At 46.5% G+C, this 25,243-nt stretch overlaps 1 protein-coding gene across 1 annotated transcript in view; it reads left to right on the top strand.

Moving 5' to 3' along the window:
• The window catches only part of LOC132386688 (NACHT, LRR and PYD domains-containing protein 3-like), a gene marked incomplete at its 3' end in the record, with an annotated part of 59,467 nt that extends 35,441 nt beyond the window's left edge, over window positions 1-24,026 (top strand). Inside the window, exons 3-15 of the mRNA XM_059959033.1 lie at window positions 4,481-4,573; window positions 5,969-6,135; window positions 8,583-8,754; window positions 8,853-8,918; window positions 10,070-11,837; window positions 15,127-15,213; window positions 15,369-15,539; window positions 15,695-15,865; window positions 16,021-16,188; window positions 16,342-16,411; window positions 18,798-18,995; window positions 19,084-19,283; window positions 23,885-24,026. Coding sequence (XP_059815016.1) covers window positions 4,564-4,573; window positions 5,969-6,135; window positions 8,583-8,754; window positions 8,853-8,918; window positions 10,070-11,837; window positions 15,127-15,213; window positions 15,369-15,539; window positions 15,695-15,865; window positions 16,021-16,188; window positions 16,342-16,411; window positions 18,798-18,995; window positions 19,084-19,283; window positions 23,885-24,026 — 3,390 coding nt within the window. The remainder of the gene's footprint in view (window positions 1-4,480; window positions 4,574-5,968; window positions 6,136-8,582; window positions 8,755-8,852; window positions 8,919-10,069; window positions 11,838-15,126; window positions 15,214-15,368; window positions 15,540-15,694; window positions 15,866-16,020; window positions 16,189-16,341; window positions 16,412-18,797; window positions 18,996-19,083; window positions 19,284-23,884) is intronic.
• Window positions 24,027-25,243: the final 1,217 nt, after the last annotated feature.

The raw sequence follows: 25,243 nt of genomic DNA, 5'->3' as shown, positions 1-25,243 counted from the left end.
ACCCTAAGTTACAGAGAGAGGCAAGTGAAGAGATTGCTGGGGCCTTGACCATTATACTTGTGTCCTTCCTAGCCACAACAAACTCCTGGAGAACTGGCTAGTACCTCATGTTGTTCCGTCAGTCAAGAAATGCTCCAGGGAATAACCTCGATGAGCATTGAAACTGCCGAGATACAGTCGGCTGTGCACCAAGTGCTGATAAATGGGACCCGTGTAGACAGTGAGTGGATGGTCAGAACAGGTATGGCCGGCCAAAGGCCTGTTCCCGTGCTCTGTGATCCACCACTCCGGACATGGTAAATTAACAATGGTGGCACCGCAAGGCATTGATTTCAAAACTCCACACCCCTCTCCAACCTGAAATAAACCAGACTGAACCCCTTTCTCACCACTGGAAGTATCTGTTTCTTCCAAGATTACATACAAATTGGTCACTTCTGCTAAACAAATGGGAATTGCTGAAGGTCTTGTGTCTTCTTCCCTTAATGTTGCTGCCTCACAGCAAAAGTAACCCTCTCACAGTGTCAGAATCAGTGATTAAATCCGGCCCCAAATGCTGTGTTTTAATCCCTGCACATGTGATCACATCTCCCCTGCATCTGGCATTTCAAATAGCCTTTTTCTGATTCAGTCTGAGAGCTGACAAACCATGTCTTCCCACAGACAGTTCCACCTGTTGGTGTGTCCTCTTTCATCCACTTCCGGGGAAGTTGAATTTCCATAAGACCTCTTGCCAAACAGACACCGATTTATCCGTGCTAGAATCTTTGCTGCAGTACCATGGACTCGTAGCTTGTTAAGCAGCCTCAAGTATAGGCCTTTCAAAAATCCATGTACACAATATCAACCGATTCACCTTTGTCTGTCCTGCCTGATAAATCTTCAAAGAATTCCTAATGATTCGTCAGACAAGATTTTCCCTTGAGGAAACCATACTAACTATAGCTTATTTTATCATGTGTTTCCAAGAACCCTGAGACCTCATCCTCAGTAATGGATTCCAACATCATCCCAATCACGGAGGTCAGGCTGACTGGCCTAGAGCTGTCTTTCTTCCGCCTCTCCCCCTACTTGAAGAGTGGAGTGACATTTGCAATTTTCCAGTCTTCCCGAATCTTTCCTGAATCTAGTGATTCTGAAAGGTCTTTTAATGCCTCCAAAATCTCTTCAGCCTCCACTTTCAGAACTCTGATGTGTACACCATCCAGTCCGAGTATCGTATCTACCTTCAGACCTGTCAGTTTCCCAAAACCTTTCTGTCTAGTTACACAATTCATGACCTGGAACTTCCACCAGACCCAAAATACTTATTCCGTTCTTCTGCTGTTTTGTTGTCCCCCATTGCTACCTCTCCAGCATCATTTTCCAGCTGGTCAATATCGACTCTCGCCTCTCCTTTACACTTGATATATCTGAAGAAGCTTTTGGTATCCTCTTTAATATTATTGTCAAGCTAACTTCCAAATTCCATCTTGATCTTCTTAGTGGCTTTTTTCAGTTGCCTTATGTTGGTTCTAAAAAGAACCCAATCCTCTAACTTCCCACTCCTGTTCGCTCTGTTGTATGCTCTCTCTTTGGCTCTTATGTTGGCTTTGACGGCTCTTGTTAGACACGTTTGTGTTATCTTTATTTTAGAATATTTCTTCATCTTTGGTATGTATATATCCCGTGCTATTTGAATTGCTTCCAGAAATTCCAGCCATTGCTGGTCTGTCGTTATCCCTGCTGAGTTCTGTACCAATCCATTCCGGCCAACACACCTCTTCTGCCTCTAATTCCATTTACTACACCGAAACACTCATACATCAAGATTTTAGCCTCTCCATTTCATGTCCCAGGATGAATTCAATCATATTATGATCACTTTCCCCTCAGGGTTCTTTTACCTGAAGTTCTCCAATCAATTCTGGTTCATTGCACAACACCCAATCCAGAACAGCTGATCCCCCGACTGGGCTTAAACGACAAACTGCTCTAAAAAGCCATCGCATAGGCATTCCAGAAATTTCCCTTCTTGGGATCCAGCACCAACCTAATTTTCTAATCTACCTGCATATGGATATATCTCATGGCTATTGTAACATTGCTCTTTTGGCATGTAATTTCTAACTCCCTTTGTAATTTGTGGATCACTTCCTTACTACAGTTTGGGGACCTGTATTTAACTCCCATCCAGATCTTTTTACCCTTGCAGTTTCTTAAATCTATCCAGAATGTTTCAACACCTTCTAATTCTATGTCACCTCTTTCTAATGATATAAATTTTTGTACCAATAGAGCAACGCTGCCCACTCTGCCTTCCTGCCGGTTCTTGGGCATTCAGCTCCCAGCTACTGTATAATCATTCAGTCATTTAGCAGCAATGCCTACAACATCATACCAGCCAATCTGCAACTGTGTTACAAGTTCATCCACATTATTCCCTATGCTGCGCACATTCAGGTACAACACTTTCACACCTGTATTCGCTCTTTTCGATTTTTTCCACCTTTTATGTTCAATTTGTCCTGTTAACTGCAATTATGCCCAATCTACAGCCCCTCCTTACTTCACCTTGCCACTGTTTGTAAACCAGCTACACATCTTCAGCACTATTATCCGCCGTTCCTCTGATACCTCTTGCATTGTAATTTACTCTATTTACACCTTGCTTAATCTTCTGATTTTTAATTGTCTGCACAACATCTCTCTCCACAGCCCTTCCACTAACTGTTCTGGCACTTTGGTTCCCATTCCCATGCAACTCCCAGTTTAATCTCATATGATGCAGAATTAATAGACCTTCCCACTAGGATATTATTCCCCTTCCCATTCAGGTGCAAATCGTCTCTTCTGTAAAGGTCCCACCTTCCCTGGAAGAGAGCCCAATGATCCAGAAATCTTCAGCCCACCCCCATATACCGATTCCTTTTCACATATTAAACTGCATAGACATCCTGTTTCCGGCCTCACTAGCACATGCCACGGGTTGCAAGCCTGAGATCACAGCCCTGGAGTTATTGCCCTTTAACTTAGCACCTAGCTCCTCGATTGAGACAGTTGCTTAACACCGTTGCACAGTCCGTCTCTCTGTCTGACTTGGGTAGCTCTGGGTGTCCTCCAGGCGCACTCTCTTCCTGAAGCCTGTGAGATCATAAAATACAACCAAAGCAATTTATAAAACAGCTCCTGTACTGGTAAAGCACTCCCAGTTAAAGCACTCTCTTCTTATCCACTCCCCTACTCCCTTTCCTTTTGCAAACTTCAGAGTTGCTACCAGGTCCGAATCCACAGTAGGGACCTTTATATCTCACAAGAGGTTCTATAAACAGGTGTCCTTCTCTGATGCGGAGGTCACTGATACCCCAAACCTTTCACAATCTGGACTCGCAGCCCATGATGGTGACAGCTGTCCCCAGACCCTGGCGTTCTGTAACAAAAAAAAAATTTGAAAAGAAGATTAGACTATAATTAATATGAAGATAGAATTGTTGCTTCCTGAAAGGACTCATATACTGTGAGATCCAATGGATCATATCCTCTTTAGTTGACACCTTAATTTGCCCTGTGACCCATCTTCCCCACGTGATTGAACTACCATTCATCCCTCTTTCTCACAACAGCCCAACACCACCCCCTACCTTCTGCGGACCCACAGCCTTCCCACACTCACCCCACGCCCACACGTCCACCCATAACCTCTACCCACACACACAGACAGATCCGCCTCACCACCAAACCCCCTCCCAGCCTGGGCAACCGCAAGTAACCGATCCCACAGTCAGTTCTCGGGCGCAAAGCTAAATCAGGTCTGCCTCATTCTAAGAAGGATATCAAGACTTTGAAGAGCGTGCAGAAGAGGCTTACCAGGATATTTCCTGGGGTAGAGAGCATGGGGTGTAGCGAAAAGTTGGATAAAGTTGGAGTTTCTCTTGAGAGGTTCAGGCTGGTTTGAATCTTCATTGAGGTTTATAGGATCATGAGAGGAAATAGTTAGACAATGGTTGAAATGTCTAACAACAGAGGTCATGCATTTAAGGTGAGAGGGGGGTAACTTTAAAAGTGGTATGAGGGGTAAATGTTTCTTACAGAGAGTGGTGGGTCGTTGGAACATGCTGCCGGTGTGGATAGTAGGGACCGATCATGGTGAGAACCTGAAAACTCTGACAGTCAGCGGCAGGGCTTAAAACCCGGCCGTTCGAACTGTAAAGACTTGAGTTAACCACAATGGAACCGTTGTATAAGTCGTTGGTGAGACTGTGTTTGCAGTAAAAAGTATAGTTCTCGCCGCTGTATGATTGAAAAGGCTCGTTTAACGTAGAAAGAGTGCAGAGATTTGTGAGTCTGTCATCCGAGCCAGAAGACCTCAGTGCTGGGGAGAGAATGGCCACTGTATGTCTTTACTCCCTGAAATGTAGGAGACTGTGCAGCGACCTTAAAAAAGTGTTTTAAATTATGAAGGTCAGAATAACAGCCTGTCTGTTTTTATTGTGTCATTCAGATCATCGCCCGTTAGTTGGTGCTTTCCTCCACCTGGACGGCAGACAGGCAGACGACAATCAACCAACGTCAGTCAGAGTCAGAATGGACACAGGTATGTTCACTGGGCTCTTTCTCATTAAAACGCTGTCATTGTGGTACACGGGTAGTCAAATCATCAATAGTTCAGAGGAATAAACCTGGGAGCTAAAGGGACACAGCAAAACTGCCGTCATTGATCCTACTGGTAAAGTGACCATGAGCACTGGAACAATTCACCAGGTCCTGTGCAGGGACCTAACAATCAGAATGGTCGGATCACCCCACTCACCATGCAAATCTTCACTTGAGTGAAAGGAGAGGGAGCTCCTAAGAGTACAGTGGGTGTGGATGTAACTCAGAGAGGAATACAACAACGGGCAATGTAACAGTCCAGGGAAAAGACAGAATCTCTGTCAGTATTTGGTACACCCTGATGTGGGAAATACTTCCAACAGCCAGTGAGAGAAACATGGTGTTTTCTCTTTTGAAAGGACAGCCGTGAGTTCTCCCTGGATTTTCGGCTTATTGCTCAATGGAGGTGAGGGGAGTTCCCAGTGTCTGTTTTCTGTGGCCGAGTTAAGGAGCATTATATTGTGGGAGAACGGGCTGGGTGCGGCAGACAGTGAATGATTGTACAGAAAGAATCACATAGGTGGACCGATTCATCGACTTACAGACTCGGCGGCATTGTGTAAATTTTGGACTGTTGTCAAAATGTTCAGCATCCAATTAGAAATATGAACAGATAGTCACCAAGTACAGTTAATTCGGGTAAATGTGAGGAGTTGCACCTTGGGAGGTCAGGTTCACGAGCAATGTGCGCAGAGAATGCTGGGACCGTTAGGAAGGCTGTTGTATTGACGGGTCTTGTGATGGATGTGCATTGCTCCCTGAAAGTGCAACAAAATTGGTAGCATGCTAACAACTAGCTGATGTGTGAGTATGTATTTTTCAAAGTTGTAACTGGATGAACGTTGGTTAAGATACAATCTCAGTATTGTGCACAAAGTTGTTAGCCACATCACGAGGACGAGTTTCACCACGATTACAGAATATTAGCTTCCGGGAGAAGTCTATCACCCTTGGATTGCTATCTCTGGAGTGTCAGAGAATGAAGCCTCAATCTCAGAGAATCCATAAATTTGTGAGAGGCATAGCACAGTTCGGTAGTCTGTGACTCTGCCAGATATCAAGCTCTAGGGTGAATAGGTTTAAGGTTAGAGGGTAAAGTTTAAAGGGGATTTAGGATGCAGGTTTTCCACAGAGAGTGATCAATGTCTGGAATGAGCTGCCGAGGGAGGGACTGGAAACAGATACTCAGCAGCGTCTGAGAGGCGTTTGAAATTATGAGTAGGCTGGGAACGGAGGGGTATTCACCGTGTTCCAGAAGATGGAATTGGTTTAAGTTGGCATTGTGTCCACGTATGCATGATACATCTACTATTTTATGCTCTATGATTGACTACAGATCTGAACTCTGCAATCTCCGCCTTTCTGTCAAAATGTGACGATCACCAACTGTTCCAGTTGACGAGATTCTACATGGAGCGACTGGAGCAGGCGATTGAAGAGGGCGTGGAGGGAGTCAGCTTCATGTTAATGGGCGAGGATCACTTCACTGGGCCAGAGTATCATGTAAGTGGTTGGAACATAGGCTGAGTGTAGATTCGACAGAATCAATCACAGACCGACAGAACCGGTGTAACGGCACCACTCGGCAGTGAAAACCCTGCAATGTTGTGGTCAACATCAAGAAAAGAGATTTCATTTTCAGAAACACTGAAGTTTTATTAAACATGACGTACTTTCACCCTCTTGATTTCCTCCTTTAGTAACTCTTGCATTTCTTATGCTCATCAAGTACCAAATTTGATCATTTGATCCTTCAAACCAATATTTGCGATGAGCTCAAGGGGATTGATATCTCTAAAAAACCAACGTTCCCTAAACGAAGGTACCCTTGCCTTTTATTCTTTCAGGAACATTCAAACTCTTCACTTATGGCTATTTATGCATTTGAAGTCTGTACTCTCAAAATATCAGTTTTGGAGGCCTCACACTTACCAAGCACATCTGTACCAGAAAACAGCCAGTTCCAATCTGCTTTTGTCAGATCCTTTCTGGTACCATCAAAATTTGCCGTTCTCCAGTTTATTATCTTAACCCGAGGACCAGACCTATCAGTTTCTATAATGATATTTAAACTCATGGTATTTTGATCACAAGAACTGAGCTGTTCCTCTGCACACACCTCTGTCGCTTGCCCTGTCTTGTTCCCTAATAGGATGAACTCTCTCCAGTTGCGACCTGAATATATTGATCACAGAAACTTCCCTGGATACATTTGACATACAATATCCCATCCAGCCCTATAACGCGGTTTGCCAGTCAATAAATGGAAAGTTGATTGTCTACCATCAGAATCATGTGTTTCTTGTTTCTGTGATCTTTCTGCACATTTGTTCCTATAAATCCCATTGACTATTGGGTGCGCTATAACATAATCCCACTAACGTGGTCATCCCTTTCTTGTTTCATAGTTTCACCCATGTGATCTCAGTGGACCAGCTATCCAATTTGTCCTTTCTGAACAATGCAGTGACATTTTCTCTGACTAGTTATGCCACCCCTCCATCTGTAATCCCTCCCGCTCTGTCGAATCGTGTCTAACCCAAAAGAACCCTGGAATGCTGAGCTACCAGTCCTGCACTTCCTCCAGCCAAATCACATTCATGGTTACAATGATGTAATTCAATGTGCTGATCCACGCGATAGGCTGGTCTTTCCTACAGTGCTCCTTGCATTGAAATAATATGCATTTTTGAAAAAAAAAACTTTCACGATATTCATCCTTTAGTTTCCTGACCTTGCATGTCGGCTTAACTACATCTTTTCCACCCAGCCACTCCAGAATCCACTCTGGTTCTTCATCCCCCTGCAGCTCAAGTTTAACACCTCCCCTCTCCCCATGCAGCGGTAACAACCCTTCCCACAAAGTTAACAATTCCCCTCCAGTTCGGGTGTAAAGTGATCACTTCTGTCCAGGCCCAACTTCCTTTGAAGAGAGTCCAGACATCCGAACATTAGACCTCACTAGCTCGTGGTAGGGGTAGCAATCCTGAGAACACAGCACTTCAGTTTAGCATCTAACTTTGCAGAACTTCATCACACTCCCTACTCTTGTCTTTGTGGACCACGACTGCGGGCTGCTCACCGTAACCGTAAGAAAGCTTCAGACTTGATGCGAGATATCGTTGGCCGTGACAACATACCATCCAGGAATATTGTTCTCGTCAAAAGTAATCTCCTGCCTGTTTTCCTAACCATTGAATTCCCCTGTTAGTGCAGTTCACTCTTCTGATTCACAAAACGAAACTCAGAGTCAGATATAATCACCGTGGCTTTCCTCTGCTAGGTCACTCTCCGCAACTAAAGCTGTATACCTGTTATAGAGGGGTTTCCTGCAGTGGCTGTCTATCCCCTTTCCCCCTCCTGTGTCCTCCGCCTTGGGTATAGCTCCCTCCTTGTATCGCTTGTGAGCCAACCTCGCAGCCTCTCGAATTATCCTGGGCTCATCCAGCTGCAGGTCCAATTCCTGAGCACAGTCTATAAGAAGCTGCAGCTGGATAAAATTCCTGAAGGTGTAGTCATCGGGGACCCTGGAGGTCTCCCTGCCTTGCCACAGCCATATGAATAGCTGTCCCTTATCCTGTCTGGTATTCTCACTGTTCTAACCATTAAAAAGGAAAGGGAAATACTATATAAAATCTACCTAAAGCCTCTGCCTCTCCTCACTGAACCCTCTCTGACTCAAAGCCTCAACTCCCCACTCTATTTCTGACTCACTCACGCTATGTGTGCTCTGCTTAAAACTTGCGAAGCGGATGATTCCCCGCAATCAGTGACATTCAGAAGATGATGTCCGACCCCACTCTCTTCTTTTAAAACCTTTCCTCCACTTTGAACACTCCAGTGGCTGTTAGTGATCTGTTGGGAGCAGTATGTGCTGTATCAGTCCACGTTCAGGGTATATTTGTACCCATCCCTCCGCTCCTCAATATATTTCCCATTGTTCATTACAGCGTGTGACTGAGCTCGCGGAGAAGGGAAATCGAGCGGGCGCTTCCAAACTCCTCCTGGATCTGGTGATGGAGAAGGGCTCCGGGGCCCGGAGGGTGTTGTGGGGATCCTTTGTGAAACTACATCACCATCTACCGAAGCTGAGCAGAATATTGAATGAAATACGGGAACGAGGTACGGTGAACAATACACTGTGTGTTACAGATGTAAATGCTGATGAATTTACAGTATTACACAGAACAGACTTCATGCAGGTTAATCTGTTTGAACAGGTCACGGCCAGTTTGCCTACATGGACATGGAGTGGAGTTTATCTGAACTGCCCGCGCATCTGCAAGGTAAGTGATTGAAAGGATATCTCAAAGTCTTTATTTCGCCCTGAGAATATATGCCCCTGTTTAGCTCTTGCCGGAATCTGGGCGTCAGGTTTGTGTTGATGTGTCTGGAGGACTGAAACACATTTGGATTTGCCATCGTCCACAAGCACCAGGCCAGGTTTGGAGTTTTTGAGCTGAACCGTCGGGGACATGTCCATTGATCGGCTGCAGGGAACGAAGCAATTTTGCTAATTCCGTGTACGGCAGCATTGACGAGGAGTCCTGAGAGTTGCCAACTCCTGAAGTAAGGCAGAGGGATCCAATTGGAACCACGAATCCCAGCTTAGGAAGTCTAATATCACTGCATCCAGAACGTATATTTCCTGGGATTCTTCAGCAGTGCGGTGACTCAGCACCTCTCCATATGTCGGGTCCTCAGAGGACAGGAGGCTGTGGAAATTTTATAAAGACTTTAATACCCTGTCTGGCTCAGACTGGATAAGGAATACATTCTCTTTACTATTACAACGTGACCAAGTCTGAAAACATGAGTCCCCAACATCATCTTATAACTGCAACGTGCAGTCAATGCGCCGAATGCCTTCCTCACTATCCCAATTACCTGAGATGCCGCTTTCAGCGAACTATGCACTGACGCTTCCAAATTAATAACACTCCAGCGGGAACCTGGCATTTATTGTATATAAGGGGCAATAATGGGGGATGTCACAAGTAGTTTTCTTTATTTTTTAACCTGGAGAGTGGTGTCTGGAAAGCACCGTTGTGATGATTGCAAATGCTGATACATTGATGAATGTATGGTCATGTGCTACACAGGAGTGAAGGAGCAGAGTGTTTGTGGAGCTGGTTAATAAGGTCAGAAGATAACCAGTGAAGGGAATGTGTATGACACTCGATGTACAAACACAGCAGTTAACTATTCAGGACTGTGTGCGTTGACCTCTTGGGGTTGGGGGAGGGGTTGCAAACGTAACTTGCAGGAAAGATGTCAAGCCAATGGGGCGGGGAAATTATTTTGCTCAAGGATTTATTTTCAGCACGGTATATCAGAATTTTATCTGAACTTCTTCAAAGCCTTTCCGAGAGTAAATGTGTTGGAAAGCTCAGGAACATTAGAATAGATACTTACAAACTTTTTTTTGTGTCCTAAGACATTCAGAGGAAACACAAGGAGACTCTGCGGGCACAAACTGAAACACTGAGAGTGTACACGATTCTGATGAGGGAGAAGGTGAAGGTTTTCCCTTTGGTTGATCGATACGCTGAGCTCACGGTCATTTCTACTGTTCGAGATGAGACAATGGTGGAAACTGAGCTGCTGGCAAGAGGCAGACACCATGAGGAGTGGAGAGAGAAACTTCTCCGCAGAGAGCTGGAGAAAATCCACATTAATCATCTGTTTCTGAAAAGTTACTCACAAGGTTTTCGGGCCCCATCGAAGGGTTTCTTCGCCCGACCAAGTTCAAGATGTTCGGTAGCAGTAGCCGGAGGCCCAGGGATCGGGAAAACAACAATGGTACAAAAGATTGTTTATGACTGGGCCACAGGGAAAATATATCAGCAATTCCAGTTTGTCTTCAGTTTCAAATTCCGGGATTTAAACTCCATTCACGGCAGAAAAAGCCTGATGGAACTGATTCTGTATCAGTATCCTTACTTTGGGAATTTCCTGAGAGAAGTCTGGAAGAACCCAAAGGGATTGCTGTTTATATTCGATGGTTTGGATGAATTCAATGACAAAATTGATTTTGCTGACAGTCGGAGAGATACAGAACCCAGGCACCGGTGTCCAGATCCCGAGTGGTGGTGTGAAGTGTCTGACATTGTGTACAGTTTAATCCAGGGCAAGCTGCTCCCAGGGTGTTCAGTGCTGGTGACCACCCGCCCCACTTCACTACAGTCTTTGGAAAAGGCAGAGATCAGTGTCTGGGCTGAAATTCTGGGGTTTGTTGGTGAGGTACGGAAGGAATACTTCATGAAGTATTTTGAAGATCAGACCGTTGCAGCAGCTGTTTTCAAACATGTGAAAGAGAACGAGATACTGTACACCATGAGCTACAACCCCTCCTACTGCTGGATCCTCGCTCTGGCACTGGGACCCTTCTTCACACAAAGAGTCAGGGACCCGCAGCGAGTTCCCAAGACCATCACCCAACTGTACTCCTACTATATTTACAACGTCCTGAAAAACCACGGCCGTGAGATTGAGAACCCCCGTGATGTGATACTCAGGGTTGGTCAGATGGCCTTCAGAGGAGTGTGCGAGAAGAAGACTATCTTTACAGACGGAGATTTGATCAAGTTCAATCTGCAGCCTTCCCAGTTCCTGTTCGGGTTCCTGATGGAGCTTTTGGAGAGAGAGGATTCTGCCCAGAGCGTGGTGTACAGATTCCCACACCTCACCATCCAAGAGTTTGTAGCGGCAGTCGCACAATTCCTGAATCCACATCCCAGGGACATCCTGAAATTCCTCACAGAAGCCCACAACACGACAGATGAGCGATTTGAGCTATTTCTCCGTTTTGTTGCTGGTCTCTCCAACCCAATGACAGCTCGGGGCCTGGAGGAGTTTCTGGGTCCATTTCCTCATGAAACAACCTGCCGAGTGATTGACTGGATGAAGGAGGAGTTTAAACGCCAGGTTAGATACACATGGAATGAAGCTGGTAAAAGGCGCCTCCTGGACACATTGCACTACCTATTCGAGTCTCAAAACAGCGGGCTGGCTCAGGCCACACTAGGATCTTTGGATTCACTCTCATTTCGTGGAATGACTCTGACCCCGATAGACTGCGCAGTCCTGGGTCATATCATCACCTTCTGTGACACAATAAAACACCTCGACCTGTGGGACTGCCACATTCAGTGTGAAGGAATCCAACGTCTGGGACCCGGGCTACACAAGTGTCAGGTGTTGAGGTAACTTAATTTTTCTCTCCTTTATGTTTTTTTGAATAGTAAAGGATTTGGGAAAAAAACACTGGAGTAAACAAGACTGTCAAGCTTGTGACAAGAACGAAAGGAGAGCCTCTGGCAGCAGAGAGCACCTCTGTGGCCATCTCCCTTAACAATAAGTACTCCATTCTCAGTACCGTTGTGCGGAACGACAACCAGTGGGAAGCAACCAGGGGGAAGGGAATGGCAGCATTAATAGGAGATTCTATACTTAAGGAATATATAGGCAATTCTGTGAGCTCCTAAAAGAAACACAGTTTGTCTTCAAGATGCTAGGGTTTGTGACATTCTGAACATCCAAAATATCCTGAAATTGGACGTGGTATGCATTGTTTACAAAGATGTAAGCAGAAAGATGGAAGAGGTCCCTGAAAGTAGAATACAGGGAGTTCTGAAGGAAGATGAGAAGTAGGACCTCAAGGTTAATAATCTTGTGTTTGATGCCAGTGCCACGCAACAGTGATGATAGGAATAGAATGAGGTGGACGATAAATGTGTGGCTGAATGTTTGGAGCATGGGACAGGGATTCAGATTTCTGGACCTTTGGGACCTCGTTTGGGGCAGGTGTGACCTGTAAACCAGGGGAGGGTTGCGCATGAATCTGATGGGCAACTAAATCCTGACGGGGAGATTTGCTGATGCTATTGGGGAGGTTTGATAATCAATGTTCATGGCGGTGTGAACCGAAGCAAAGAGGCAGAGAATGAGGCGGTTTGCACACATTCAGAGGCAGCTTGTACAAAGTTTCTGAGGAAGGATAGGAAGAATATAAAGCAAAGCTGCCCTCATCCTGCTCGTTTGTAATGTGTTTGTCTTAATGCAAGGAGTATCATAAACAAGGCGGATGAACTTGGAACGAAGATCAATGCATGGAACTATGACGTTGTGGCCATAACAGGGACTTGGATGTCTCAGGAGCAGGAACGGCTGCTGAGTGGGCCGGGCTTTAGATGTTTCAAAAGTGACAGGGAGAGAGTCAAAAGAGGTGGGGGCATGACATTGCTAATTAGAGATAGTGTCACATGTGCAGGAAAGTAGGAGGTCATGGAGGATTATCTACTCTTTCATTGTGGGTCGAAGTCAGAAACAGAAAGGGGTCAATAACTCAACTTTTTATTGGCCCCAGTATTAATAGAGACATCGTGGAGCAGATAGGGAGGCAGATTCTTGAACGGTGTAATAATAATAGGGTTGTTGTGATGGGTGATTTTAACATTCCTAATACTGACTGGCATTCCATTAGAGCAAGAGGTTTCGATGGACTGGAGTTTGCACTGAAGGCTTCCTGGCACAAAATGTAGATAAAACAACTAGAGGAGAGCATGTACTTGATCTGGTATTGGGAAATGGACATACTCAGGTGTCAGATCTCATGGTGGCAGAGTATTTTGAAGGTAATAATCACATTTCTTATCTTCTTTACCATAGCGCTGGAGAGGGATAGCAGAGACAATTTGGGAAAATATTTAATTGGGGTAGAGGGGAATATGATGCTTTTAGGCAGGAACTTACATGGGAGCATAAATTGAGAGCAGATATTCTCAGGGAAATGCATCGCATAACTGTGGCAAATTTTCAGGGAACATTCAGGATGCTGCCTGGATTGAGGAGCATGCCTCATGAGAACAGATTGAGTGAACTTGGCCTTTTCTTCTTGGAGCGACGGAGGATGAGATGTGTCCTGATTGAGGTGTATCAGATAATGGGAAGCATTAATCGTGTGGATAGCCAGAGATTGTTCCCAGGGCTGAAATGGTTAACAATATGGGGCATCGTTTTAAGGTGATTGAATGTAGCTAAAAGGGTGAGGTCAGAGGAAATTTCTCACACAAAGAGTAGTGGGTGGTAGAGGCGGATACAATATGGTCTTTTAAGAGTCTCTTAGATAGGTACAGGACTGAAATGGCTAACACGAGGCGGTGCATAGTTTTGAGATGCTTGGGAATAGATGCAGAGAGGATGTTAGGGATAACTTTATCACACAGAAAATGTTGATTGAGTGGAATGCAGTGCGAGCGACAGTGGTGGAGCCAGACCTGTCTATTAACAAACTCTAAGATAGGTACATGGAGCTTAGAAAAATAGACGGCTATGCGGTTGGGAATTCTCGGCAACTTCTAGAGTAGGTTCCCTACTCAGCAAAATATTGTGGGCCGAAGGACCTGTAATGTGCTGTAGAATTCTATGTCCTATGTTCTAAATGACCAGCGAATCGGTCAGCAATTCCTCAAGGATGGAAGGGTTTTGTGGGTTCATATGAAGGGATTTTGGAGACTTCATCAGATCAGTGAACAATGGCCATTGGTTTAATGGTAATAAATCACAGGAATGGCCGTGTTTCTCTCTGCCTGTGACACGTCCATTGACAACGTTCCTTCTCACTGTTACCGATGCCCAGACCGACACTAACTGCAGCAGGTGATTCGGAGCTTCAGTCCCTCTTCCCAATGAAGAACAAGAGAGGACCCTTTCCGAGCTAGAGTAATACCTTTGTGAGAGCGTCCTCTCCCTTCCTTGTCCACGTGTCACTATCTCCATCACTCCATTGTTTGTCTTTGCTCACAACATGACACCCAGACCCATGTGGGCAACTCTTCTCTTTAATATGTGTTTCAATTCAGTATTGCCCCATCCGTGCAATCTACATCTGCATCACATCCTCTCTCACCCTCCCCCTTCCTCTTGTGGGACCTCTCTTCCCCATCTCTTTTCCTCCTGTATGATGTCTCTTCCTGCTTCCTGCATGCTCCTCTCCGACCACTCTTCCCCGTCGCTCTTCGTCCTGTGAGATCAGTTCCCCATTCCCCATCCTCCTGTGGATTCTCACTTTCCCAACTCCATTCCTCAACTGGGAACTCTCTTTTCCAACCCTCTTCCTCATGGAATCTCTCTTCCGTATTGTCCTCCCATTACGCTGGTGGGCGTCTCTCACGCCGCCTCATTGATATTTTCTCATCCACAGCTCCTCCATACTGTGGGACTTCTGCCCATCCTTCAATGATGCTCCAACTGATCATCTTATGTCCTGAACATTCTTTGTTTAATCATCAGAGAATGATTGTGGGGCGTTTACAGGGTCACATCAACTGACTAAATTACCGACATTTGGTGAATACACTGGAGCTGGTCATTGAGTGACCGGTGATGGCAACTCCGTTCTGAAGGGTTTAATGTTTCCTGAAATATCTGAGAAATTCCCTCAGACCCACGGTTTGAATAACTTTGTTCATCAATTTGTCTGTCTGTGTTTAGACTTGGGGCGAATAAACTGGGAGATTCAGGAGTGAAACTGGTGTCTGCAGCTCTGAGGAACCCGGAGTGTAAAATACAGAAACTTGGGTAAGTACCAGACTGTGGGAGATTGTGTTTACAGTCACTGGGTGTCTGACACTGAACATTAATGTGATCAGTAATTGTGTTACTGATAAACACTGGGGATTTGTACCATCTCCTGTCTCTCTGTGTCCTTCACCCTCAATCTCTCTAATCTCCAGGCTGTGGCATGTCGGTCTCACAGATTCTGGTGCCGAAGATCTCGTCTCCTCCCTCCGTACAAACCCAACACTGATGGAGCTGGATTTGAGTTTTAATGAACTGGGAGATTCCGGAGTGAAACTGGTGTCTGCGGCTCTGAGGAACCCGGAGTGTAAAATACAGACACTGTGGTAAGTACCAGACAGTGGGAGATTGTGTTTACAGTCACTGGGTGTCTAACACTGAATATAAATGTGATCAGTAATTGTGTTACTGATAAACACTGGGGATTTGTACCGTCTCGTATCTCACTGTGTCCTTCACCCTCACTCTCTCTCATCTCCAGGCTGAGGAAGGTCCATCTCACAAATTCTGGTGCCAAGGATCTTGTTTCCTCCCTCCGTGCAAACCCATCAGTGACTGAGCTGGACTTGAGTGGTAATGAACTGGGAGATCCAGGAGTGAAACTGGTCTCTGCGGCTCTGAGGAACCTGGAGTGTAAAATTCAGAAACTGGAGTAAGTAGCAGATTTTGGTAGACTGTGTTTAAAGTCACTGGGTGTCTGACTTTGAACGTTAATGTGATCAGTAATTGTGTTACTGATAAACACTGGGCATTTGTACCGTGTCCTGTCTCTTTGTGTCCTTCAACCTCGCTCTCTCTCATCTCCAGGATGTACAATGTCGGTCTCACAGATTCTGGTGCCGAGGATCTTGTCTCCGCTCTCAGTACAAACCCATCACTGACGAAACTAGACCTGGGATCAAACTCGCTGACAGACCGTTCTGTCCCCGCTCTCCGCCGCCTCATACTGACCTTCCCGAGTCTGGTGCAGATCTGGTGAGTGTTTGTGTTAATGTTCAATGTGATAAAATATCAGCGGATCCGCGGGTTTTCTGGTGATATTTGTCTGTGAATATTGTTGAAACGTTAACCCCCGTTCTGTTACTGAAACTTATGTTTATTTCATCTTTGTTCTCCCAACTGTTTTAGGCTGCGGTACAGTCAGTTCAGTTGGATTGGGAAGAACGAACTGAGATCTCTGCAGGTGCCCAGAGCCAGAGTAAGAGTGGACCTTTGAACATCCTAATGTGTGAACATCCCAGACCTCGTGATGGGGATGCTTTGGCCGATTTCCTGGCGTCCCTTTTACTGGCCACCCTCCCCTTTAATGGCCACAATGCGGGGTTCATCCCACACCGTCCTGATGGACACCGGTGTCAGTGGAACACTCTGAGACATCAGAGACTGTCCCGCAATCAAGTAACAATGCACACAAAATAATGGAGCAACGATGGAATCCATGGAACACAGCATCTCTGGAATCTATGGAATACACATTAGATACTGTATCTTTGTAAAAGTGTTCAATCGATATTGTAGTCTGTGACTCTTCATCTGGACGTGATTCCGTCTCTTGTCCAGCATCGCACTTCCACAGGATGTCTGAATGCAGTTATGACTGGGATTGTTAGGGTCCGGTCCGGAGCCCGCCTTCCGGGTCTTGCTCCGGTGCTATTGGATCATCTGGGCTTAAGGAGGTACACCTGTCACCTATTAGGGTGCAGTTGTTTATAAGGGGCTCAGGGACTGAGCCCAGTTGTGGGGTTGTCCTGCTCTGAAGCCGGTTTAACCTGCTCTGTACCTGGTCCGCCGGCCCTGAATCCTGATCTGTGCCCAGTCCGCCGGCTCTGAATCCTAATCTGTACCCGGTCCGCCGGATCTGAAACCTGCTCTATACCTGGTCCGCGGCTCTGAATACTGATCTGTGCCCGGTCCGCCGGCTCTGAATCTTGCTCTGTACCCGGTCCGCCGGCTCTGAATCCTGCTCTGTACCCGGTCCGCCGGCTCTGAATCCTGATCTGTGCCCGGTCCGCCGGCTCTGAATCCTGCTCTGTACCCGGTCCGCCGGCTCTGAATCCTGCTCTGTACCCGGTCCGCCCGCTCTGAATCCTGCTCTGTACCCGGTCCGCCGGCTCTGAATCCTGCTCTGTACCCGGTCCGCCCGCTCTGAATCCTGCTCTGTACCCGGTCCGCCGGCTCTGAATCCTGCTCTGTACCCGGTCCGCAAGCTCTGAATCCTGCTCTGTACCCGGTCCGCCGGCTCTGAATCCTGCTCTGTACCTAGTCCGCCCGCTCTGAATCCTGCTCTGTACCCGGTCCGCAAGCTCTGAATCCTGCTCTGTACCCGGTCCGCCGGCTCTGAATCCTGCTCTGTACCCGGTCCGCCGGCTCTGAATCCTGCTCTGTACCCGGTCCGCCGGCTCTGAATCCTGCTCTGTACCCCGTCCGCCGGCTCTGAATCCTGCTCTGTACCCGGTCCGCCGGCTCTGAATCCTGCTCTGTACCCGGTCCGCCGGCTCTGAATCCTGCTCTGTACCCGGTCCGCCGGCTCTGAATCCTGCTCTGTACCCGGTCCGCGGCTCCGAATCCTGCTCTGTACCCCGTCCGCCGGCTCTGAATCCTGATCTGTACCCCGTCCGCCGGCTCAGAATCCTGCTCTGTACCTGGTCCGCCGGCTCTGAATCCTGCTCTGTACCCGGTCCGCCGGCTCTGAATCCTGATCTGTGCCCGGTCCGCCGGCTCTGAATCCTGCTCTGTACCCGGTCCGCCGGCTCTGAATCCTGCACTGTACACGGTCCGCCGGCTCTGAATCTTGCTCTGAACCCGGTCCGCCGGCTCTGAATCCTGTTCTGTACCCGGTCCTCCGGCTCTGAATCCTGCTCCGTACCTGGTCCTCCGGCTCTGAATCCTGCTCCGTACCTGGTCCTCCGGCTCTGAATCCTGCTCTGTACCCCGTCCGCCGGCTCTGAATCCTGCTCTGTACCTAGTCCGCCCGCTCTGAATCCTGCTCTGAACCCGGTCCGCCGGCTCTGAATCCTGTTCTGTACCCGGTCCTCCGGCTCTGAATCCTGCTCCGTACCTGGTCCTCCGGCTCTGAATCCTGCTCCGTTCCTGGTCCTCCGGCTCTGAATCCTACTCTGTACCCCGTCCGCCGGCTCTGAATCCTGCTCTGTACCTAGTCCGCCCGCTCTGAATCCTGCTCTGTACCCGGTCCGCCGGCTCTGAATCCTGCTCCATACCCGGTCCGCTGGCTCTGAATCCTCCTCCGTACCCGGTCCGCCCGCTCTGATTCCTGCTCCGTACCCGGTCCGCCGGCTCTGAATCCTGCTCCATACCCAGTCCCCAGCTCTGAATCCTGCTCGGTACCTGGTCCGCCGTCTCTGGATCTTGTTCTGTCCTGGTTGCCGGCCTCCTCAGTATCTGTTTTGTCCAGGTTCGTCTTGTTTTCCTGCTTTACTCGTGTGTGCTGGTCCCGCTGTTCAGCTGTATCCGCCTTGCACGCGCTTTTGCGCTTTGTGCTTGCTTCTCCCTATTCTCTGGTGTATTCCGGTTGTCCTACAGCCCACCCTGGACCCAGCTCCCTTCTGTTCCCTTGCCTCCATCAGGTAAACCAGGCTGTCGCCATTACTCCTCAGGTGATTCTGCCCCTTCCTGTCCCTTGCCTCTGTCTATTAAGCCAGGCCGTCGCCTTTACCCCTCGAGTGGTTCTGCCCCTTCTTGTCCCTTGCCCCAGTTGGGTAAGCCAGGCCGTCGCCTTTACCCCTCGGGTGCTTCTGCCCCTTGTAGTCCCTTGCCCCCGTTGGGTAAGCCAGTCCGTCACCATTACCATACGGGTGGTTCTGTCCTTTCATATCCCTCACCTCTGATGGGTTTTGCCCCACACCTGCCCAGGTCTTCGTGTTTCCGCCTCAGAGGCGGCCCTGCTCGGGATCCATGCTGCCCGCCGAGGATTCATACTCTTTCCTCCCCTCGTTTCCCATGGGTTGTTCCCCGCACCTGCGCAGGTGTCCGCGCCTTGCCCAGGCCTCCGTCATTTCACCTGGGAGGCGGCCCTGCCTGGGACCCCTGCAGCTCGCCCTGAGAACTCTCCGGTCGGCCACGAACTCTGGAATCTTCTGTCCTCGCCTGAACTCTGGGATCCTCCTGCCTTGCCTGCATTACCACTTGCATGCCATGGCATCCCCATTCTGTCATACCCCTAGTAGTTCAGTGCCTGCATCCTGCATATGCGTCCAATCATGTCGCCGTTCCTGACAGGGAGACCCTGGGAGCCCAGACCAGGACAACTGTTTTACGGGTGGCAGTATCTGGATAGGGAATCATTTTGCTCCCAGAGGTGCATTCCACAGTCTGGCAGATAAAGTGATGTTAAACTGACAAAAGATCCTATGAGTGACCTTGGATCTGCAGCGATCTCAGACACTGCCCAAAGTGTGATTTTAGAATCATCTTTGCCCCGGTGCAGAGAGAAATGGGACTGATTTATCAACCTGTCGCCGGTTAGTTAATTGTGTGACTGTGATTGAATCGGGTACCGCTCTAACTTGGTGTCGGGTCGAGGCTCATTTGAGGAAAAACATTTACCTGAGTTGACTGCTGCCGGCGCACAACAGCACCCAGAAACTCATCTTCCAGCCCCGCACTCTGTCCGCTAATCGCTGCTGCACTCTCCACGTGATTCTGAAATCCCGCGCTCATCACACCACCTGCCCTTTGCGCTTTCCTAGCCCGTCCTCCCACGACCTGCATTTGCCGCCTCCCCAACTCTCTCCAAACCCACATATCCCGTCACTGTTCTGTTATCCACCTGCCTATCTGAGTTTCTTAAGTGATCTTAATGTAACTCCTCAATTACCACCCTCGGCAGGGCATCCTAGGCATTCAGCACTCTCTGTTAAAATGAAAAATCTCCCTGAAATCTTACTCCACACTCTGGAAAATTATGTACCTTGCTTAACTCCTCTTCAAATTCTGTAATGTTTCTGCCTCCACCACCATCTTAGACACCACACTCTGTTTAAAAAAGACTGCCCCTGTCATCTCCTTTGCATTTGCCCCATCTCAACTTAAATATATCAAATCCAGAATCAGGTCTAATATCATCAGCATATTTCGTGAAATTTGTTAACTGTACCAGGTTTCCGATGTAACCAGGAAACTGGTACTTTTTTACATTCGACATGGCCTTGCTTTAAAATTCAACCTTTTTGGACAAATTTAAGACTTTTACTGGAACAAATTACAGGAACACAATTTCCTCATAATCCAATATTACTTTTACTAGGTGATATTGAAGGGATAAAACCGAAACTCAAACTAAATAAATATCAGAAAGAGTTTATAAAAATTGCACTGGCAGTAGCCAAAAAAGCTATTGCAGTTACTTGGAAATCGGATACATATTTAAGTATAGACTCTTGGAAGAAAGAAATCTATGGCTGTATTCCATTAGAAAAAAATACTTATAAATTAAGAGATAAATATGAAACATTTCTGAAAATTTGGAGCCCTTATTTACAAAAGACAGGATTAAATATATAGATGCTCTGAAGATGAAACAATTGGTTATTTGGGGAAATAAATAAATATACATATTAAAGTTATTACGAATTCCATGGAACATGTGGAGATCTTCCAACAACCAGGCATTCTTTCTTTCTTTTTTTTTTCTTTCTTTCTCTTTTTTTTTCTATAGGGCTATTAGGGGGGAGGGGGTAAGGGTTATATACATTTTTTTTCACACTTTACTTTGTAACTACTTAAAAATGCAATAAAAAAAGTTTTCAAAAAAATAAACTGTACCGCAGCAGGACAATGAAATAGATAATAAACAAATACAGACTTATACTAAATACATGTATATCAGATATTGAGTTAAAATACATAGTGCAAAAAAATAATAAAAAAGTGATGCAATTAATGGGTTCATTGTCCATTTAGAAGTAGGATGGCAGAGGCGAAGAAGCTGTTCCTGAATTGCGATGTGTGTGCCTTCAGACTATTGTCCCTCATTCCCGACAGGAACAGTGTGATGAGGGCATGTCCTGGGTGATGGTGGTGCAAAATCGTGAACACTACCTTTCTAAGGCCCCGCTCATTGAAGATTTCTTGGATACTAAGAAGGCGAGTACTCATAATAGAGTTGAAGATTTTTGTCTGAAACTTATTTTGATCTTGTACTGTAGCTCCCCCTCCCAATATCAAATGGTGATGCAGCCAATCGGAATGCTCCTCACGTTATATTTGTAGTCGTATTTTGAGTGTTTTTGTTGACAAACCAAATCTTCTCATCTCTGAAAAAAATATAGCAGCTGTCTTCACTTTTTGATAGCCGCATCAATGTGTGCATTCTGGTTAGATTCTCAGAGATGTTGACACACAGAAACTTGAAATTGCTCACTCACTCCACTTCTGATTCCTCCGCGAGGATAGTTCTATGTTCCCTCACGTTTCCCTTTCTGAAGTCCACAATCAGCTCTGTGGTTTGCTGACGCTTCGTGCAAGATTGTTGCTGTGATTCCACACAATGTGCTGGAATATCTCACTCCTGTACGCCCTTCTGTCACCATCTGAAATTCTGCCAACAATTGTACCATCAGCAAATTTATAGATGGCATTTGAGCTGTGCTTAGTCATACAGTCGTGGATGCAGAAAGAGTAGAGCACTGGGCTAAGCAGACATCCCTGAGGTGCATCAATGTTGATCGTCAACAGGGAGCAGATATTATTACTCTTAGACACAGATTGTGATCTTCTGGTGGGCAAGTCGAAGATCCAGTTACAAAGCGGGATACAGAGCCTCGGTTCTGTAACGTTCTGTTCAGGATTGTAGGAATGATGATGTTAAATGTATAGAAAAGCAGTATCGATCCTCAAAGTTTGTCACAACCTAGGCAATGTTCTTTTCTCTCTGTTGCCAGGTAGAAGGTTAAAGAGCCTCAGGGCTCGCATCGTCAGGCTCAAGAAAAACTATTACCCTATAGATAGCAGGCTCTTGAACAAACCGAAAAACGACACATTTGCCCATCCACTGAGATGTTTCCTCAACCAATGCTCACTTTAAGGACTCCTTATCTTGTTACTTCATTTTCTCGTCACTTATTGAGAGTTATTCACATTTGCAGTTGCACAGTTTGTAGTATCCTGCACTTTAGTGGTTCTTTAACTTATCCTTATAGTTATTATTCTTTAGTCTTGCTGTGCATGCCTGCAGGAAAAGAATTTCAGAATGATGTGGTGACATATATGTACTGTGGTAATAAAACAAAATATAGTGACATGTATGTATTTTGATAATAAAGTTTACTTTGATCTCAGAAGAAATCCTTCTCATCTCAGTTTTAAATGGATGTCCCTCTATTCTGAGGTTCTGCCCTCTGGTCCCCAGTATAGGGAACCTCCTCTTCACACTCAGTCTGCCACAGCCTTTCAACATTCGATAGGCTTCAATGAGAAGCCGCATCCCCATCAAATGGTTTGGAATCATTTCCTGAAACTCCTTTGAACACTTTCCAATTATTAAGCATATCCTTTCTGAGATTTTAGTCATGGTCTAGAATTGGCTTGTTCTGTCTTTGAGAATAATACTTCCTGCTTCTCTCCTTCTGACTTGTGCACTCCCGGCCCTGACCGATGAAGGCCGGCATGTCATATGTCTGTTTCACTACCTGAGAACTGCCTGAGTAGCCATCACTGCTGCATGTGAAACAAAAGATTCATGGCAGAGAGAATTCAATAGCCTGCTCTTTGTGTTGCCCTGGTTAGAGCACTGGACTGGTTGGAATTTAGCCCTGGCATGGCCTATACCTGAGCTCTGCTCTAATCCATGCTGGGGACCGAGAGAGGAGAGGCGAAATGGCCGTTACCGAGGGAGAAGGGATGTGAGGCAGTGTTAGGGAAGTGACGATTGCTGATAGTTTTATTAAGTAGTTACCTTCCTTGTTCTGCCACCCCATAAACCTCTCTACCCCTCTATGGATAGCATTCTTCCATTTTGTCAAAGGTTGGTGTGTTTGTCTGTATTGGTCAGAGACTGAATTCAGAGCTTGCGAGTTAATAGACAATAGACAATAGGTGCAGAAGTAGACCATTCGGCCCCTGGAGTCTGCACCGTTATTCTGAGATCATGGCTGATCATTCACTATCAATACCCAGTCCCTGCCTTGTCCCCATGTTGCATAAAGTTCTGATTAGAGCACCCTTGAAGTATTGTGCTCACATTTGATCAATCCCTTGTACGATGAATTAGGAAGGTTTGGCGAAGACACAGTGTTGATTTACCTGGATGCAGCGTGAATCAGAAACGATAACGTTATGGGTAAAGTGAGCAGTTGAATGTTTTTCTCTTTGGATGAAAGTAGGATGAGAGACGCCTTAATAGAGGTATACAAGATGGTAAAGAGGTAACATAGAGTGGACAGGCGGAGCCTTTCTCCCAGGGCGGAAATTCTAATAGGAGGGGCCATAATTTAAAGGTGATTGTAGGAAATTATCAGGGGATTCCAGAGGTTTTTTTTAAACACAGATTGGAGGGTCTGTGGAATGCATTGCCAGGGGTGCTGAAAGAGCAAAGTCCTCTCTGCTGTCCAGGGAGCTAATTATTTTTTTCTTTTTTCTCTGTTTCCGTCTATTCCGAAGCTCTCTCTCTCCCTTTCTATCTCTATCCTCTCTCCCCATTCCTCTCTTTTTCCAGACCTTTCTCTTTCTTACATATTAACGTTAAAAAGAAACAGGAGCAGGAGTCGGTCACGTGGACGGTTGAGCCTGCTCGGCCATACAAGAAGATCCCTGCAGATCTGGCCGTAGAAACGGCGCCACCGACCTTGCCGTGGCCTGTTTGTTGACACGAGTCAGAGAGCGCTAGGCTACTTGGTTGCTCTAGCACTTGTATTTGCTAGTTGTTATTTGAACTGTGGTCAGTGAGTACTGCTGCCTTCTATTTCATTGTGTCAAGTTACACGAGTCTGTCACGCTGTGAGCCTCTCTGCAGCAGGCGGGAAGGCTTCTCGTTTCATTGACGAAGGAAGTTGCTAACGTGTTTCTGCGTTATGCATTGCACCATTGCGTTCATGCACTGTGGACTTTCACGCGTTTATAATTTTTTTTATATTCTGTGTTTTTCAGACATTGCTTTCCCTCTTGTTTTGTGAGGAGACGGCTGGTTTGCGATCCATGTTATTGCTCGATTATCGCGGGGGAAAACGGGGTTTGGGGTCGATGTTTTTGTTCGCGTGTGTGCATGGCGAGGCTCTTGGGGCTCAGTGATCGGGATGCCGTTCCGAGTTGTGAAGTTCGGCGTGTGTGGGTGGGTGGGTTAATGTTTCTTTCTGAACCTTTGTATCATCAACGAACTTACTATCCCATCCCGCCGTAAACTCTGACAGACCTCCACACTATCCACGACACCCCTGGCCTTTGTGTCATCAGCAAATTTACTAAACCATCCCTCCACTTCCTCATCCAGGTCATTAATAAAAATCACGAAGAGTAGGAGTCAGCGAACAATTCCCTGAGGCACACCACTGGTCACCGGCCTCCATGTAGAATATGACCTGTCTACAACCACTCTTTGCCTTCTGTGGGCAAGACAGTTCTGGATCCACAAAGCAATGTCCCCTTGGATCCTATGTCCATTACTTTCTCAATAAGCCTTCCATGGGGTACCTTATCAAATGCCTTGCTGAAACCCATACACACTACATCTACTGCTATACCTTCATCAATGTGTTTAGTCACATCCTCAAAAAATTCATTCAGGCTCGTAAGGCACGACCTGCCTTTGACAGAGCCATGCTGACTACTCCTAATCATATGATAACTCTCCAAATCTCCATAAATCCTGCCTCTCAGGATCTTCTTAATCAATTTACCAACCATTGAGGTAAGACTCACTGATATACTATTTCCTGGACTGTCTCGACTCTCTTTCTGTCATAAGACGGGGCGTTGGGAACGGACCCAAATGCAAGACACAGACACTGAATTATTAGGGACAGGACTAGGGGCTTCGAAAGCAAGGAATGTGGGGAAGAACTGACGCTGCACAAGATGC

This window comes from Hypanus sabinus, unplaced genomic scaffold (assembly GCF_030144855.1).
Source record: "Hypanus sabinus isolate sHypSab1 unplaced genomic scaffold, sHypSab1.hap1 scaffold_126, whole genome shotgun sequence".
Classification (NCBI taxonomy): Eukaryota; Metazoa; Chordata; class Chondrichthyes; order Myliobatiformes; family Dasyatidae; genus Hypanus; species Hypanus sabinus.
This window is presented reverse-complemented; position numbering and strand designations above follow the sequence as displayed.